Here is a 17,292-nt window from a genome sequence, read left to right as displayed (position 1 = left end):
TCTTCAAGCAGGACTTGAGGGGGCCCTGTCCGAGGAGGGGCGTCCCGCTCCCCGCGTCTCCGCTGGGCCTCACGTCTCTGCGTGTCGGGCTGCTTCCCTCCCGCCCTCTCTCTGTCTCTGCCAAGCTCTGCTTCGCCCTGCGTGTCTCCCCCTCTGCCTGTCCGTGGCTGTGCGCGGCGGTCCCTGTCTCTGGCTGAGCGCAGGCCGGCACCCCCGGGCGCCTCACCTGGCAGGAGTCCTTGCCATACTTCTGGTCCCCAGCGCACAGCATGTTCGGGGTGATCTGGCCCGGGTAGGCGCGCTCACACTCCTCCCGGGGCACCAGCTGGATGTAGGCACATTGGATGGTGTCGGGGAAGTCGCCTGTCCGTGGAGAGACACCCCAGACTTAGCCCAGGCCCCAGCCTCCCTGCAGCCCCTGGAAGCCCCGCCCGCGCCCTGTGGGTCTCTATCTCACATCCCCTGCCCTCTTTCCTCCTTAGAACCCAGCCCACCATCCCTGCCTCCCGATTGGTTCTTTCCCATCACGCTGTGCTCTCATTGGCTCTTCCTCCTCATTCATCACCTCTTCTTCACACGCCCTCCTTTCCTATTGGCTCTCCTTGTCTCCTTGGTCCCGCCTCTCCCCGTCTCTCCCACTGACCGCCAGGATTTTCTTCTCTATCAGTCCCCCACCCTGCGGTACCCTCTGGCTCATCATCCACCCACCACTGGACGCTTCTAGGCCACTGGTTCCTTCTGATTGGTGCCCCCTTGACGGACATGGTCCTTTCCTGATTGGTCCCACCCCCCTCCACTGGCTCTCCTTCCTATTGGCTCTGCATCCACTGTCCCTTCTCTCCTGCTGCTCCGCTGGGCTGGCTTCTGCCTCCTGTCTTTGCCCTGGAGACCCCTCTTGACCACTGACCCTCTCCCGGTCCATCTCCCCAGACCTCTCTCTGCCGCGCCTGCTGGCCTCCCAGCTGTCTCTCCTCCCCGTATCCCTTCTAGCTGCTCCCACCCCGTGATGCGCTGCCCCAGCGGCTGTCCCCCAGGCCCACAGCCCACTGTCCCACCCTCCTCTTTGGCGCCTGGGTCCGTGGCCCGCCTGCCCCAGCACCCACTGCCTCCCCCTGCTGACCGTCGGCTGTCTTGCCCCAGCCCAGGATGTGGCAGCTGGTGTGAGTGGCCGAGCAGTCCCTCTCCAGGGGCAGGGGCTGGATGTGTTCCGAGAGCCTGGCCGGACGTGCCAGGCGCAGCAGCATGATGTCCTGGTCGTGGGTGGCGGCGTCGTAGCCCGGGTGGACCACGGCGCGGACGACGGAGCTCTGCTCCTGCGAATTCTCCCTCTGCTGAAGGTTGTGCTTGCCCAGGTAGACCTGGAGCTTCCTGGGGACGGCGAGGAAGGCTGGGTCTCACCCGGAGGGATGGCTCCCCGGCCTGCTCTCCCACCTCCGCCTCCCGGGGGGGTTGGCTTATCCCGGTCCCGTGGACCTGCAGTGCTAGGCACTGTCCAGTAGGGGGCTTTCCGCTCATTCCCTGAATCCAAAGGGATCCGCTGCAGGTGAAGGCCTTAGCGCTCTGGGAGTCAGGGCGGGGGGTTTTGGCCTGCTCTGGCACGGGACAGGTGTCTGTCACTCTGCTCCCCAGAAGTCCCCCACGGCTTCCCAAGGGAGCCCCCCCTGAGGCTCGGCTCCACCCACAGTCCAGGCTGAAGTCCCTCCACCTTTGAAAGCTTGCTTGCTTACATCTCCCATCCACCGGTTTACTTCCCAGGTAGCTGCAACGGCCAGGGCTGGACCAGGCCGAAGCCGGGAGCCAGGAGCTTCATCCGGGTCTCCCACACGGGTGCAGGGGCCCAAGGACTTGGGGCCCATCCTCCACTGCTTTCCCAGGCCACAGCAGAGAGCTGGATCAGAAGTGGAGCAGCTGGGACTCGAACCGGCGCCCATATGGGATGCGGCGCTGCAGAAGGCGGCTTTACCAGAGCGCCGGCCCCAGCCTGGGAGCTTCCTTAGAAGACCCAAGATGGCTCTCCCCTTGGGGTGGGGGTGAGGGGGTGGGAAGTGGGTTCTTGCACTCCCTCTACCTCTCTAGCTCCGCCCCCTCGCTCATTTTCAGGCCTAGAATTCCTCTCACCTAGAATTCCTCAGGGCTAGAATTTCCTCTCACCACCATGAACCTCCTCTTTCTGAAGTGGGTTCCCCTGTCCTTTGCCCCCATCACTGGCTCTTGGGGAAGGTGCGATTGTGTGAGTCATGGCGGGGGGCTGTCTCTTAAAGGGACCACGTTCCTGCCCTTCTATCCCCAAGGGCAGGGACTGTGTGTCTCCCTCACCCATGGCTGAATCTTCGCTGCCCAGAGGTGATGCTTGGGGCGGGACGGGGGGGGGGGTCCTTGAGTCCCTGCCACAGCACGACAGTGTCGTCCCCCCAACCCGCACTGCGGGGGGTGGGCACCTGTCAGCTTCCAAACACTTGCACCGTCGCCTGGCACTTTTCTTGGAAATGGCACCCAGAGTCTCTAGGGGGAGCCCAGCCACTGCTTCTCTCAGCACCTGGCTGGCAGTCGGCGCTCACAGGGGCGGCTGTGATGACCTGTGCCCCGGTGCCCTCACCCGGGCCCTGCTCGCGGCGGCTCTGACCCGCGGCTCCCACTGCCCGACAGCGTCTCAAGTCCACCTGCGCTGGTGCTGTCCCCATGCTGAGCCTGCGTCTCCTCTCCTCCCGCTCCCCTTGGAGAGTCTCCCAGAACCTGCTCACTCAGGGCAAATTCCTGGAGGTCAGCGCGGCTTCCTCCCGCTCGCTCGGCCTCAGAGTAGCTGCCAAGGGCTCCAGCCTGTCTCCGAGGCCTCTGCCACCCTCCCGCGTCGCCCAGCCTTCTCCCCCAGCCCCGCTCTCGCTCTGTCTGCTCCCCAGGACACTGACCCCTTCATCAGAAAGGAAGGTGGGCAGAGAGCAGTTGGGGTTCTCTCTCTGTCTCTCTCTCTCCTGCATCCCCAGGGCTGAATGAGCACGGGTCTGGGTCAGCCTCGGCTGGGGTGGGGCAGGTGCGTGTCCCCCGCTCCCCGCCCGGGGCATGGGACTCACTCTTTCTTGCAGTGGGCGGCCGTGAGCACCCACAGCGGGTGGATGAGGACCCCGCCGCAGAGCAGGTGGCCCGAGGTGTACAGCGCTGCCTGGAAGGGGTGCGAGGCGTTCTCACAGGGCCCCCCATGCACCACCTTGTTCTGCTCCTCGGCCCAGGCTGCAGGGGGACGGTGTCAGGGTCAGAGGCGGGACCCTCTCACTCCCATCCCTCCCTCGCATCTCCCTAGCCCCACCCTCAACCCCCCAACCTGCCTCCTGCCGCTTCCCTGTCCAGGCCTCCACCCCTCCTCCCCTTCATTTCTCGGCCAAGACCGAGTCTGACCCTTAGCTCTTTCTGACCTTTCGACTCACCCCTCCCCCTCCCCGCCTGTACCCCTCCCCACCGCACCCCACCAGCGGCCCCCTGCTGCCACCCATCCCCCGCCCCGCACCTGCAGCCAGGAGGATCAGCGCCAGCGTCAGCTTCTTCATGGCCGTGCCTGGGAGGGAAGCCAGGTGCCCGTTCCAGTGCCGCAGCCTCCAGGGGACCGCTGCGTCTGTGCCCTCCCCCCGACCTTGACCTCTGCCTTTCCCATCCAGCCTCCAGGGGACCGCTGCGTCTGCGCCCTCCCCTCCCCTCCCCCCATGACCTTGACCTCTGCCTTTCCCATCCAGCCTCCCTAGCCCCCACGAAGGCAGGTGCAGGGGGAAGCCCCAGAGCCAGCAGTGAGGCCTGGGCCAGTCTGTTTCTGGAGGCTCCATCCATCCTGCCAATCGCGGTGGGGCTGAGCCTGGGGGGCCTGCGCTCCTGCCCCCCCAGGGAACCCCTCTCCTGCACCCCGGCTCCGTGCTCCATTCCCCCACCCCTGCCGCCCTGCCCTAGCTCGGGGTCTCTCCCTTACCGGCTGCGACCCGCTGCCTCCTGGCCCGGGGCCTCTGCGGTTAGGGGAGGGAGGCAGAGAGCCAGGCCTGCAGGGTGCTGTGGGACAGAGCCGCCCAGAGCCGGAGTGAGCTGGGCCAGGCTGCAGGGGCAGACTCCCTGTCCTCAGTGGCTCCTGGCACTTCCTTTTAACCCTTGTCTCCCCAGGTCCCCGAGCCAGGAGGCTGCCCCACCCTCTTCCTCCTCACCCAGGCCTCCCACACACATTCCTCCTTCCCCACCACCCCCTCCTGCTGACCCCTGACCTGCTCCAGGGAGGGAGCACAGCCCCTGCCTGCACAGAGGGCCCAGACTGCTGGTCTGAGGGAGGAGGCTAGGGCTGGACCCCTGGGGCTGAGAGAGGAGGCTGAGGCTGGACCCTTGGGTCTGGGGGAGGAGGCTGAGGCTGGACCCCTTTGAGGGAAGAGGCGCTGGGGCTGGACCCCTGGGTCTGAGGGAGGAGGGCTGGGGGCCTGGACCCTTGGGTCTAAGGGAGGAGGACTGGGTGCCTGGACCCCTGGGTCTGGGGGAGGAAGCTGAGCCTAGACCCCTTTGAGGGAGGAGGCGCTGGGGCTGGACCCCTGGGTCTGAGGGAGGAGGGGCTGGGGCTGGAGCCCTGGGTCTGAGGGAGGAGGCTGGGGCTGGCCCCCTGGGTCTGGGGGAGGAGGGCCGGGGCTGCATTCCTGGGTCTGAGGGAGGAGGGCTGGGGTTGCACCTGCTGGGGGAACAGCAGATGAGAAATTACATCCTTGCCCTCTGTCCTGCATGTCCTTGGAGGCAGTGCACTGCGACTGGAATCCCCCACTGACCCCAGAACCCCGGCCAGTGTCCAGGGCCCCCAGCATCCCAGGCCTGGGCATCCAGGCAGCCGCAGGCCCTGGGAACCAGCTGCCCTGGGTCAGAGGGGTTGGGTGACTCACCTGCCCGTAAGTCCGTCCGTGGGTGCCGCTGGTCTCCCAGTGCCCAGCACACCGTGAGCAGCCAGCCAGGGCCATCGGGTGTTGTCACCAGCTGTCCCCGCCCCGGCCCCGGGCTGCTGCACAATCACGCTTTGTCTGCCCAGCACCCGGTGCCATGCCCCCCGCGGCTTCCCTTTCTCAACCTCTCTTCCCGGCACCGGCACCGGGGTGGGCGGGTGGGCGGCGCCCTTTCAACACCCTCTTTGTGCCCTCTGGCTGGCTGGCAGCCTCCTGGGGCGGCCCTCGAAGCCCACCTGGCTGGCCCGGCCCTTCCACACACTGGACGACGCTGGTCCCTCTCCTCCAAGCCGGCCCCCATCCACTCCATCTCTCCCTGGGCATGGAGGGGCTGTCTCCATCCCCCCCATGACCTCCCCCCTCTTGCCCTGCTCAGCTTCTGTGCGGGTGCTGGGGCCCCGTGTGTGCGCAGAGGGGACTTAGCTCTCCTCCCTGGGGAGCCGGCACCCACAGGTGGATTTAAGGAGGTCCTGGGAGTTCAGGGATGGATATGGGCAGGAACACAGGTGACTTGGGGGTACGGTGAGGCATTGGGGGTGCCCACAGGGGCCTGGGAGGACTCGGGGAGTGACAGCTGCTACTGGTCAGGAGAGAGTGAGAAAAGCCACTGGGGATGCGAGGGAAGCAGTGGGCGGCGTGGGGACGGGAGGGGCGGGCGTGCCAGGCGCCGCGCAGTGGCATGATGGAGCCTGTGGGGCACGAGGAAGGCGGGGCTCCTGGGAAGTCGCTGGGCGGCAGGGAGGATGGGCACGACCCCTCTGTGGTCCCATGCTCGCCTGGGCCTGGCTGTGCCGTCTCGCTTCTCGGAGGGCTCATTCTGCATCAGTGGCCGGACAAGAGGCCCAGGAGGCCTCCACGTGCTCTGTGGGGAGACCCCTCCCTGGACCTTACCTCCTGGACAGGAGGTGGGACCTTCCCCCTCCAAGACCCCACAGGCGTTGGTCCCCACCCCCGAGCACTGTCCCACGGGGTCCTCACGTCCCTGCCTTGGCTCAGACCCGCTGCTCGGCCACCTGCGCACTCACCCCTGCCCTCTCCCCTCTCCCGCGTGCCTCACCCAACCCTGGCTGTTCCCGGCCCAGCCCTCGGCCTCCGGGATCACACTCACGCACACGCACACGGGTGTTTTCCAGGATCCAGGATTTTCCTTACACCAGATGGATTTTAAGTGTTCTTATCACAAAGCAAAAACAAATATCTGAGGGCCATGCATGTTTTCAATTTAATTTTAATTTTTTAAATTTTTTTTTTTTTTGCCAGGCAGAGTTAGACAGTGAGAGAGAGAGAGACAGAGAGAGAGAGAGAGAGACAGAGAGAAAGGTCTTCCTTCCATTTGTTCACTCCCCTAATGGCCGCTATGGCTGGTGCACCGCGCTGATCCGAAGCCAGGAGCCAGGTGCTTCTTCTGGTCTCCCATGGGGTGCAGGGCCCAAGCACTTGGGCCATCCTCCACTGCACTCCCGGGCCACAGCAGAGAGCTGGCCTGGAAGAGGGGCAACCGGGATAGAATCTGGTGCCCCGACCAGGACTAGAACCCGGGATGCCGGCACCACAGGCGGAGGATCAGCCTAGTGAGCCGCGGCGCGGCCGGGCCATGCCTGTTTTAAACAGCTCCTTAGCCATTTCACAAAGTATGCAGGCACAGGAAGGAGGGGCTTCAAAACGTGCACGGTGACATGGAATGAAAGGGTCAGTTTATCTGGGGCCAAAAAGAATTGAAGTCCTAATGTGTATCTTCCACAGATTTTTTAAAACAAAAAGTAAAAGATTTATGTATTCTCATGTACTTGGCAGGCAGAGAGGGAGAGAGAGAGGGAGAGGGAGAGAGAGAAGGGGCGGGGGCAGAGATTGGAATCTTCCATCTGCTGGTTCACTCCCCGAATGCCCACAACAGCCAGGGTTGGGCCAGGCTGGAGCCAGGAGCTCCATCCGGGTCTCCCACGTGGGTGCAGGGGCCCAGCCACGGGCCCCATCTTCTGCTGCCTCACAAGGTGCATTCGCAGGGAGCTGGATCCCAGGCAGAGCAAGCAGGGCTCAGATGTGGGCTGCAGGTGTCCCCGCCGCTGGCTCCCCCCACTGCCCCACGACGCCCGTCCGGGCAAACCCTGCGAACTTTGGTTGGACCAGAGCGGGTGGCGAGGCACAAATACACACGTTTATAAAGCACAAGTGAAAGAAGAGAAAGAAAAAAGGAAAACGAGTCAAAAAGACAGAGGGGGGGTTGAGTCTAACGTTTGAGCCTCCTCTACCAAAACAGTAAGTCTACCCAAATCAAGCCTCTATCCAAAGTCCTGACTCCGTCCGACAAGCCGCCGCCCCCGGGGTGGCCGCTGGGCCACTGCTCACGACGTCGTGCCCAGAGAGCCTGGGTGGGAGTCGGGCGCCACTCCCAGCTCCAGCTTCCTGCTAAGACGCTCCTCGCTGGAAGGCGGCAGGGCGTGGCGCAGGTCCTGGGCCCCTGCCTGCCTGCCGCATGGCAGGGTTTCTGGGGAAGTGAACCAGCCCTGTACCCTCCCTCCCCATCTCTCCGCCTCTCAAAGACGCAAGAGGAGCCGTGGAGGGGTCGCAGCGTCTCCGTGGCGCCTGCCCGCTGCCAGCCGCCAGGAGCATGCGCAGGAGCGGCCGCTGTGCCGCAGGTGCAGCTCTGCCCCGCTGTGCCCCAGCCTTCAAGATCCCTTCAGGTTTCCCTGAGCCAGGCCGTGCCCGCGGCCTCTGGGTCACCCCCGCGGCCTCCTGTCCTTAGAATGCCCTTCCCGACAGCATCTACCTGCCCTTCAAGTCCTTGCTTCCACAGCCGCCTCCTCCAGGATGCCTTCCCTGAACACCACCCGCCTCCGCCTGCTGCCGCGGGCTTAGTCACTCTCTCGTGTGGGTTCCCACGGCAGGTGCCTCTCCCGGGTTGGGCCCGGCGCTCCCTGAGGGCAGGCAACGCGCTGAGTCACCCCTGGCCCACACGATCCGCCTCTATTGTGACAGGGAGATCGAAGTGCACCCGGGGAGTGGGTTACCCAACGTGGGGCACCCAGGACATGGTGGGGCTCAGCGCTCAGTGACCCCAAGGGGTCTGCTTCACTACAGCCCTAGGTGGGCGGCAGGAGGGGGGCGGCTGGCTGGGGGTGGAGCCTCTGCCTCTCTCTTCCTCCTCCTCCCCCTTCCCTTCCCCCCACTCCTCTCCTTTCCTCCTCTTCCTCCCCCTTCCTCCTCCTCCTCCATAGCAGCCTCTCTGCATTTTTTATTTTGCATATTACTTTCTTTAAAGATGTATTTATGTGAGAGGCAGAATTACAGAGAGAAGGGGAGAGACAGAGAGAGGGGTCTTCCATCTGCTAGTTCACTCTCCAGATGGCTGCAATGGCTGGGGCTGGGCCCATCCGAAGCCAGGAGCCAGGAGCTTCTTCCCGGTTTCCCACGTGGGTGCAGGGGCCCAAGGACTTGGGCCATTTACTGCTTGACCCAGCACATTAGCAGGGAGCTAATCAGAAGTGGAGCAGCTGGGACTCGAACCGACGCCCGTATGGGATGCCGGCGCTGCAGGTGGAGGCTTAGCCAGCTGCACCGCAGCACCGGCCCTGTCATTAATAGAAAATGAACAGCTTAAGGCAGTTCATAGAATTCTAAGAACATAAGATACTTCCCTGCCTCCCTCCCCTCTCTCTCTTCCTTGTTCCTGTTTTACAAACTCTGCAATGATATTTTTCCCACTCGCTGTGCTTCTACTTTATCTTACAGCCAAAGGCTGAGGCTTGGAGTGGAGGAGCCAGTGAGGGGACCGTGTGCCGGTCACCGGCGACCGTCCTGGCTTGGCCACACTCGCTCCTTTCCACCATGTCTTTCTCCAGTGCGCTTGCTCCGAAAATGTCTTCCGTGGAGAAAGTGTTTTGTGAGGAAGCCTCGTGGGCACGTGAGCCGGAGAAGCAGCGGAAGTCACTGACAACGTGGGGGGCTACTCTGTGCGAGGCCACAGCACCCCCTGTCACTGACCCTCCCCGGCACCTCCAGCCCCACACGCAGGACAGGGCTCCAGAGTGGGCGGTGGAGCGGGTTTCGGGACCTGGAGCTCATCGCTCTCACACATGCTTCCTGCTCGCAGGCGAATCAGCCATGAGACACAACTGCAGGGGGCGCCCCTCAAGTCAGCGCCACGGACCTGCCCCCCGCCAGGTGTCTCCCCGATGGTCTAGCCCAGCTACAGTGTGGGCTCACTCTGGATCGAAGATCACTTCGTGTGTGCAGGAGAGAGAGGTGGGAGAGAAGATGAGGCTTTGTGGAGGTGGGTGGACCTTGACCTTCCTTAACCTGGACACAGGCCCAGAGGCAGAGGGGGCAATGGGCTGGGACCCCTGAGTCTGAGGGAGGAGGGCTGGGCTGGATCCCTGGGTCTGAGGGAGGAGGGCTGGGGTTGGACCCCTGGGTCTGAGGGAGGAGGGGCTGGGGCTGGACCCCTGGGTCTGAGGGAGGAGGGCTGGGCTGGATCCCTGGGTCTGAAGGAGGAGGGTCTGGGGCTGGGCTCCTGGGTCTGAGGGAGGAGGGGCTGGGGCTGGGCTCCTGGGTCTGAGGGAGGAGGGGCTGGGGCTGGACCCCTGGGTCTGAGGGAGGAAGGGCTAGGGCTGGACCCCTGGGTCTGAGGGAGGAGGGGCTGGGCCTGGATCCCTGAGTCTGAGGGAGGAGGGGCTGGGCCTGGACCCCTGAGTCTGAGGGAGGAGGGCTGGGGCTGGACCCCTGGGTCTGAGGGCGGAGGACTGGGGCTGGAGCCCTGGGTCTGAGGGAGGAGGGCTGGGGCTGGACCCCTGGGCCTGAGGGAGGAGGGGCTGGGCCTGGACCCCTGAGTCTGAGGGAGGAGGGCTGGGGCTGGACCCCTGGGTCTGAAGGAGGAGGGGCTGGGGCTGGGCTCCTGGGTCTGAGGGAGGAGGGGCTGGGCCTGGAACCCTGGGTCTGAGGGAGGAGGGGCTGGGCCTGGACTCCTGGGTCTGAGGGAGGAGGGGCTGGGGGCCAGGACTCCCGGGTCTGAAGGAGGAGGGGCTGGGGCTGGAGCCCTGGGTCTGAGGGAGGAGGGCTGGGGCTGGACCCCTGGGTCTGAGGGAGGAGGGGCTGGGCCTGGATCCCTGAGTCTGAGGGAGAAGGGGCTGGGCCTGGACCCCTGAGTCTGAGGGAGGAGGGCTGGGGCCTGGACCCCTGGGTCTGAGGGAGGAGGCTGGGCCCCTGGCTGTGAGGGAGGAGGCTGGGGCTGGACCCCTGGGTCTGAGGGAGGAGGGGCTGGGGCTGGACCCCTGGGTCTGAGGGCGGAGGGCTGGGGCTGGATCCCTGGGTCTGAGGGAGGAGGGCTGGGGCTGGACCCCTGAGTCTGAGGGAGGAGGGGCTGGGCCTGGACCCCTGAGTCTGAGGGAGGAGGGCTGGGGCTGAACCCCTGGGTCTGAGGGAGGAGGGCTGGGCCTGGACCCCTGAGTCTGAGGGAGAAGGGGCTGGGCCTGGACCCCTGAGTCTGAGGGAGGAGGGCTGGGGCTGGACCCCTGGGTCTGAGGGAGGAGGGGCTGGGGGCCAGGACTCCTGGGTCTGAAGGAGGAGGGGCTGGGGCTGGAGCCCTGGGTCTGAGGGAGGAGGGGCTGGGCCTGGACCCCTGAGTCTGAGGGAGGAGGGCTGGGGATGGACCCCTGGGTCTGAGGGAGGAGGCTGGGCCCCTGGGTCTGAGGGAGGAGAGCTGGGGCTGCCCCTGGCTGTGAGGTAGGAGGCTGGGGCCGGCTCCTGTGTGTGCTGGGTGGGCTTCCTGTGTGCACAGCTCTGGTGCCTGCAGGATTTCTACAACAGGACGTGACCGGGTGAGGTTGGAAAGGCCCCCGGGGGAGTCCCTGGAGCAGAGGAGGATGTGGAAGGAGTTGGGCGGGAAACAGGAAGGACAGGTAGGTGGCCAGGGCCAGGTGCGGGCCGGGGCGCCTCTGTCAGCAGCGTCTGAGGTGTGACCGCCCAGAGATCTTAGAGAGCAAGTGGCTGGGGGAGGAGCCAGGCTCTGAGTCACAGGGGACGCCTCCTTTCCATGGGCTCTTCTCCTGCCTTTTGGGGTACAGTTGCCCACCTGCAGGCTCCCAGTCGGCATTTTCTGTTGCCGGGAACGCAACAGGCAGGCCTCATGGTGCACCTGCCACCTGCTGCACTCCTCCTCCCCTCCTTGTCTGTCCCTGGGGAGTGCTCAGAGCCACTCCACCTCCATCTCCACCCAGGGGAGGTGAGCCTGTCCTGCCTCCCCCCTCCCTTCCCTTCTCCTGCACCTCCTTTTACAAACGGGGGCATGGAGGCCTTGGGGAGGAACGGAGCCCTGTGGCCGTGCGGGCAGGCAGGACAGGGGCTCAAGACCAGACCCGCTTTTCCCTCCAGCCTCCCTCCCTTAAGGTCACCTCCAACCTTGGGTCGCCAAAGCCTTTCCTGGTTCATGTCCAGGTTATAAAAATGCACGACCAGGGAGATGCGGCTGGAGGAAGGGGGACCCCCATCTGCAGATCTGCAGCCAGCCTTGCAGCTTTGACCCTGCGAGTGTTTCATTGTACGTGGAAAGAATCCCATGCATCCATTTTCCCGTATCTCTCTCCCCATTTCCCATCCGGGAGCCTGAACGTTCTTCTGTAACACGCACGACCCTGCCCCAGCGTGACGTCGAACGGCGTGGCTCGGGGTTTAAACAATCCACTAGTGCAACATGGATTATGCAATCCTAGGATAAACACTATTCTGCCAACTTCAACCTCGCTGCGCATTTTGTATTTTTATTTGCTGACGCTCTTCCTCAAGGAAATGGAACGATGGAGTCCGAGGTTGTCCGAGTTCGCGGTTCCCTGCCGACAGGCACCTGTGCCCGCCCTCAAGGGTTTCGGTGCCGGGTCCTTGCTAATTTGACTCTTCTGTGAACGTGACGTGTTGAAGTCTTTCCACTTCACCCTTGAGGAAGGGTGAAGCCAGAGGTGGCAGGATCAGCCACAGAGGGCCGTCCGTGTCCTCCCGTGCACCCTCTGCCTCCAGGGCACGCCTGGTGCACGCTCGGCGGTGGGCTAGCGGGCTAGCGGGCTAGCGATGCATCCTCATGGTCCTGTTTATCCAGTCGGTGAACTTGCACACCTGCGTGTAGACGCCTGGGTCGTTGGGCTGGCCGCAGGGGTACGTCCCCCAGGACACTATACCTTGCAGGGTGCCTCTGCACACCAGTGGTCCCCCCGAGTCACCCTGCAGGGAACAGAACAGGGGATGAGCTCAGTTCACGGCCTTTGCAATGGTAGAGCGCGGAGTTCCACCCCAGCCAATGAGAAGAGACTCATTGTCTCTGGGAACCAATGGGAGGGCGGAGATTAGTACCATCAGGGGCCGGACAAACCAGGCTCTTGGAAGACTGGAGCCCTGGCCAATCGCATCAATCTGAGGGAGGGGGCGGGGCTTCTGGGGATCCAAGCAAGGCTTGTCCTGTGAGCGCCAACCCGCAGTGGGGACGTGGCGCTCTGGCAACCATTACGCCATTGGCAGGAAGAAAATATGGAGCTCCTGTTTCAAAAATTAAGAACTTAGGGAGCTGTTCCTGTCATGTAGGTTAAGCTGCCTGCGGGGCTGGCATCCCATGTGGGCGCTGGTTCTACTCTCAGCTGCTCCACTTCCGATCCAGCTCTCTGCTGTGGCCTGGGAAAGCAGTAGAAGATGGCCCAAGTCCTTGGGCCCCTGCACCCGCATGGGAGACCTGGAAGAAGCTCCTGGCTCCTGGCTTCGGATCAGCTCAGTTCCAGCCATTGCAGCTATTTGGGGAGTGAACCAGCAGATGGAAGATCTCTCTCTCTCTCTGTCTCTCCCTCTCTCCCTCTCTGTAGCTCTGCCTCGCAAGTAAATAAATCAATGTTAAAAAAAACATTTAGAATTTCAAGACATGTCATACCCAAAGCCCCACCTCATATCCAAATTTTAAATAAAGCCAGCACGGTACAGTGCTGTGCCAAGACATTCAATCCAATAAAGACTGAGCCACTCTTCATTTAAAATTGTGATAAAGCAGTGGCATTTCTTCCTTTATCACAGATTTTTGCATGGCTTTTATTTAAAAATAATTACTGCCTTGGAGGGCTGGCATTGTGGCCCAGCTGGTTAAGCCACTGCCTGCAACACCGGCATCCCATATCAGAGCAAGGGTTTGAGTCCCAGCTGCTCCACTTCCGATCCAGCTCCCTGCTAATGTGCCTGGGAAAGCAGTAGCAGATGGCCCAAGCACCTGGGATCCTGCTCGCACGTGGGAAACCAGAATGGAGTTCCAGGCTCCAGGCTTTGGCCATTTGGGGAATGAACCAGTGGATCGAAGACCTCCCTCTCTGTCTCTCTCCCTCTCACTCTGCCTTTAAAAAATCTTTTAAAAAATGCCATGTTAGATTTTGTTTCCCTGGGCGAGCGCCCTCCTGCCTCCCCGGCCCCACCCCGCCTTGCACAGCGAGGCCGCCCGGGGGCTCCCGCCAGACGCCGGCAGAGGGCGCTGGCGGTGCGGGGCGGCGGGTGGGGCTCACGTTGCAGGCGTTGGTCTTGGAATCGGGGATGCCGGCGCACAGCATGGACTTCCCCAGCAGGTCCTTGTAGACCTTCTTGCAGTCCTCGGCCGAGATGAGCTTCACGTCCGTGCACATCAGCCTGGAGGGGAAGGTCACTGCGGGGCGGGGAGCCGTCAGCCAGGGCCTGGAGCCCGGAGCCCCGCGCAGGAGGGGGGCGGGGCTGACCCTGGGGCTGAAGGAGGAGGCTGGGGGTGGACTCCTGGGTCTGAGGGAGGAGGCTGGAACCTGGACCCCTGGGTCTGAGGGAGGAGGCTGGAACCTGGACCCCTGGGTCTGAGGGAGGAGGCTGGAACCTGGACCCCTGGGTCTGAGGGAGGAGGGGCTGGGCCTGGACCCCTGGGTCTAAGGGAGGAGGGCTGGGGCCTGGACCCCTGGGTCTGAGGGAGGAGAGGCTGGGGCTGGACCCCTGGGTCTGAGGGAGGAGGCTGGAACCTGGACCCCTGGGTCTGAGGGAGGAGGGGCTGGGCCTGGACCCCTGGGTCTAAGGGAGGAGGGCTGGGGCCTGGACCCCTGGGTCTAAGGGAGGAGGGCTGGGGCTGGACCCCTGGGTCTAAGGGTGGAGGGCTGGGGCTGGACCCCTGGGTCTGAGGGCGGAGGGGCTGGGCCTGGACCCCTGGGTCTGAGGGTGGAGGGCTGGGGCTGGACCCCTGAGTCTGAGGGCGGAGGGGCTGGAGCCCTGGGTCTGAGGGAGGAGGGCTGGGGCTGGACCCCTGGGTCTGAGGGCGGAGGGCTGGGGCTGGACCCCTGGGTCTGAGGGCGGAGGGCTGGGGCTGGACCCCTGGGTCTGAGGGAGGAGGGCTGGGGCTGGACCCCTGAGTCTGAGGGAGGAGGGGCTGGAGCCCTGGGTCTGAGGGCGGAGGGCTGGGGCTGGAGCCCTGGGTCTGAGGGAGGAGGGCTGGGGCTGGAGCCCTGGGTCTGAGGGAGGAGGGCTGGGGCTGGAGCCCTGGGTCTGAGGGAGGAGGGGCTGGGGCTGGGCTGCTGGGTCTGAGGGCAGAGGGGCTGGGGCTGGACCCCTGGGTCTGAGGGAGGAGGGCTGGGGCTGGACCCCTGGGTCTGAGGGAGGAGGGCTGGGGCTGGACCCCTGTGTCTGAGGGCAGAGGGCTGGGGCTGGAGCCCTGGGTCTGAGGGCGGAGGGCGCCGGCTCCTGTGGGGGCGGCCTCACCGTCGGGGCTGGTGGTGGTGCCCCAGCCGGACACGGTGCACATGGTCCCGGGGGCCTCGCAGCCGGCGGGCAGCTTCACTTTCCTCACGCTGGGGGACAGCCTGGCGCGTTGGTTCAGCTTCACGAGCATGATGTCGTTGACGTGGGTCTTCGTGGAGTACTGGGGGTGGCGGAAGGATCTGGAAGCCTTGATCTTCTGCGCGTTCTTGTCGTCCAGCCGGTCGCTGCCCAGGTGCACGGTGTACTCGCTGTGAGGGGGGACAGACGCTCAGAGAGGGAGCCCCGCAGCGGGGCGCGGCGGGGCTGGGGCGCGGGGTCCCGTAGGTGCAGGTGCACGGCCGGCGGCGGCGCCCACCTCATCTTGCAGTGCGCGGCCGTGAGCACCCAGCGGTCATTGAGGAGGACCCCGCCGCAGTGCAGCTGAGTGCCGCTGAGCAGGGCCACCTGCCACGGGTGCGAGCCGGTCTGGCAGGGGACGCCTTCGATGATCTTGTCTCCTCCGCTCTTGTCGCCCTGGGCTGGAGACAGGACACTGCGGCTGGGGGCTCCCAGGCAGAGGAAGGGGAGACCGGAGAGGAAGGAGGGGAGGCAGGGGAGGGGGCCTGCGGTCCACCTGCTGAGCCCGGAGGCCGGCTGAAGCCAGAGGGCCCCTATTCACTTAGTTACTGCTTCTGTTCCTTTAGTCATTTTTAGTTCTTGGAAAGGCGAGTGACAGAGAGGGGGCGAGATGGAGAGAGTTCCCATCTACCCCAAATGCCTGCAACCACTGAGCCTGGGCCAGGCCAAAGCCGGGATGGTGGGACTCTATCTGGCCTCCCATGCGGGTGGTGGGGACCCAGGCACCAGGGCCATCTGCCGCTGCTTTCCCGGGCACAGAGGCCGACGTGGGACTCAAACCCAGGCCCTCTGATACCGGGCGTGCCCCCCGCCCCCCCAGGCTGCACAGCAGTGTCCAGCCCTTTCAGGGTGAAAGCCGGGAGACAGAGACGCCGCGGCTGCTGGTTCACTCCTCAGGTGCTCTCAGCCACACGGAAGCTGGGGGCTGGAACTCGGCCCGAGTCTCCCCGGCACCGGGAGCGGGGCTGGGACGCAGCCCAGGCCTTCGGGTGCGGGGTGTGGGCGGCTGAAGCAGCCTCACCACCAAAAGCTGTCCCAAGACAGAAGCTGCGTTAAAGCCGCCACCTGCAGCGCCGGCATCCCATATGGGCGCCGGTTCGAGTCCCGGCTGCTCCACTTCTGATCCAGCTCTCTGCTGTGGCCTGGGAGAGCAGCAGAAGATGGCCTGAGTGCTTGGGCCCCTGCACAACTGTGGGAGACTTGGAGGAAGCTCCTGGCTTCTGGCTTCGGATTGGCCCAGCTCCGGCCATTGTGGCCATCTGGGGAGTGAACCAGCGGATGGAAGACCTCTCTCTCTCTCTCTCTTTCTCTCTCTGCCTTTCAAATAAAGAAATAAATAATAATAATAATAATAAAAAAAGACGAAGATTTCTGACACAGGGAGGCCTTGGGGCAGGGAGTGGGAACACAGGAAGCCGGGGCGGGGCCCAGCCTCCTAGGCCGGCACTCACCTTGCCCATGGGTTCGCAGGGCTAAGGACAGCAGCAGGATCAGCAGGGCCGGCAGAAGGGACCCGGGCATGGTGCCTCTCAGCCTCTCAGCAGCAGCCAGATGGAGCTGGGCCAGGGGAGGAGTCAGCAACCCGGAGCCCAGCCCGGCCCTCCTCCCTCAGACCCTGGAATCCAGGTCCAGCCCCTCCTCCCTCAGACTGGGAGTCCAGCCAAGCCCTCCTCCCTCAGACCCAGGAATCCAACTCTGCCCTCCTCCCTCAGACCCTGGAATCCAGGCCCAGCCTCTCCTCCCTCAGACCAGGAGTTCAGCCCCAACCCCTCCTCCCTCAGACCCAGGGTCCAGCCCCAGCCTTCCTCCCTCAGACCCAGGGTCCAGCCCCAGCCCCTCCTCCCTCAGACCCAGGGGTCCAGGCCCAGCCCTGAACTTAAAAGTCTGGCTTTTCAGTCTTTTTTCCCCAAGACACCCCAAGTCTCAAGCCCGCAGCCCCGCGTCTCTCGGGAGTCGCAGTGCGCTGCGGAAGCAGCCCTAGCCGCCCAGCCCGCATCTCCGGTCCTAACCACACGTCCTGTCCGGCCCGGCTCACCTCCTCGGGAGGGTCTGACCTGACCACAGCCACCCGCGGACTCGGGAGGGCACCGGGCGTCTGCAGCCCTCGGCCGGGGGCCCAGCTCTTATAGCACCCCCGCCCCCACGCCCGCCCCTGGCGCCCCGGGGTGCAGGCGGAGCCCGCTGGGGGACGCCCCCTCCCTGCCTTTGCCGTTGTGGTTATCTGGGAGCCTCCCGGCGACTGGCACCGCACCAGCCTCCTTGCCAGAGCCGGTCGGGCGGGCGGGACCCAGCGCTCGCCCCCGCACATTCTGGCCGGGTCGGGTCCCTCGGGCTCGCTTGTGGGGGTGGAACCGGGCTCTGCAGGGCGAAGCGGGGTTCGGGACGGACAGCGCTGGGGGGCGTGGCCGTGCCTGCACTCCCTCAGCCCCCACGCCCTATTCCTCGCAGCCTGTGCGCTCTTGCCGCTGACCCTGAACTCATTCTGTACCTTAAGGTGGAAATAACACAGAAA

At 64.5% G+C, this 17,292-nt stretch overlaps 2 protein-coding genes across 2 annotated transcripts in view; both read right to left on the bottom strand.

Moving 5' to 3' along the window:
* The window catches only part of LOC133747576 (transmembrane protease serine 9-like), a 30,404-nt gene extending 26,334 nt beyond the window's left edge, over positions 1–4,070 (bottom strand). Inside the window, exons 1-5 of the mRNA XM_062175905.1 lie at positions 3,950–4,070; positions 3,500–3,547; positions 3,069–3,225; positions 1,121–1,368; positions 227–363 (exon numbers count right to left, since the gene is read on the bottom strand). Coding sequence (XP_062031889.1) covers positions 227–363; positions 1,121–1,368; positions 3,069–3,225; positions 3,500–3,539 — 582 coding nt within the window. The 5' untranslated portion in view covers positions 3,540–3,547; positions 3,950–4,070. The remainder of the gene's footprint in view (positions 1–226; positions 364–1,120; positions 1,369–3,068; positions 3,226–3,499; positions 3,548–3,949) is intronic.
* A 7,611-nt stretch (positions 4,071–11,681) lies between these two features.
* Positions 11,682–16,874, bottom strand: KLK7 (kallikrein related peptidase 7). The gene is made up of 6 exons (XM_062176562.1): positions 16,816–16,874; positions 16,232–16,337; positions 15,019–15,181; positions 14,664–14,911; positions 13,460–13,596; positions 11,682–12,149 (listed from the first exon to the last, which is right to left on the bottom strand). The coding sequence occupies exons 2-6, from the start codon at positions 16,299–16,301 to the stop codon at positions 11,994–11,996; spliced, it is 774 nt and encodes a 257-aa protein (XP_062032546.1). The 5' UTR covers positions 16,302–16,337; positions 16,816–16,874; the 3' UTR covers positions 11,682–11,993.
* Between the last annotated feature and the right edge of the window lie 418 nt (positions 16,875–17,292).

This window comes from Lepus europaeus, chromosome 19 (assembly GCF_033115175.1).
Source record: "Lepus europaeus isolate LE1 chromosome 19, mLepTim1.pri, whole genome shotgun sequence".
In the NCBI taxonomy this organism is placed as follows: Eukaryota; Metazoa; Chordata; class Mammalia; order Lagomorpha; family Leporidae; genus Lepus; species Lepus europaeus.
Note: the sequence above shows the minus strand (reverse complement) of the source record. Positions and strands in the feature narration are given on the sequence as shown.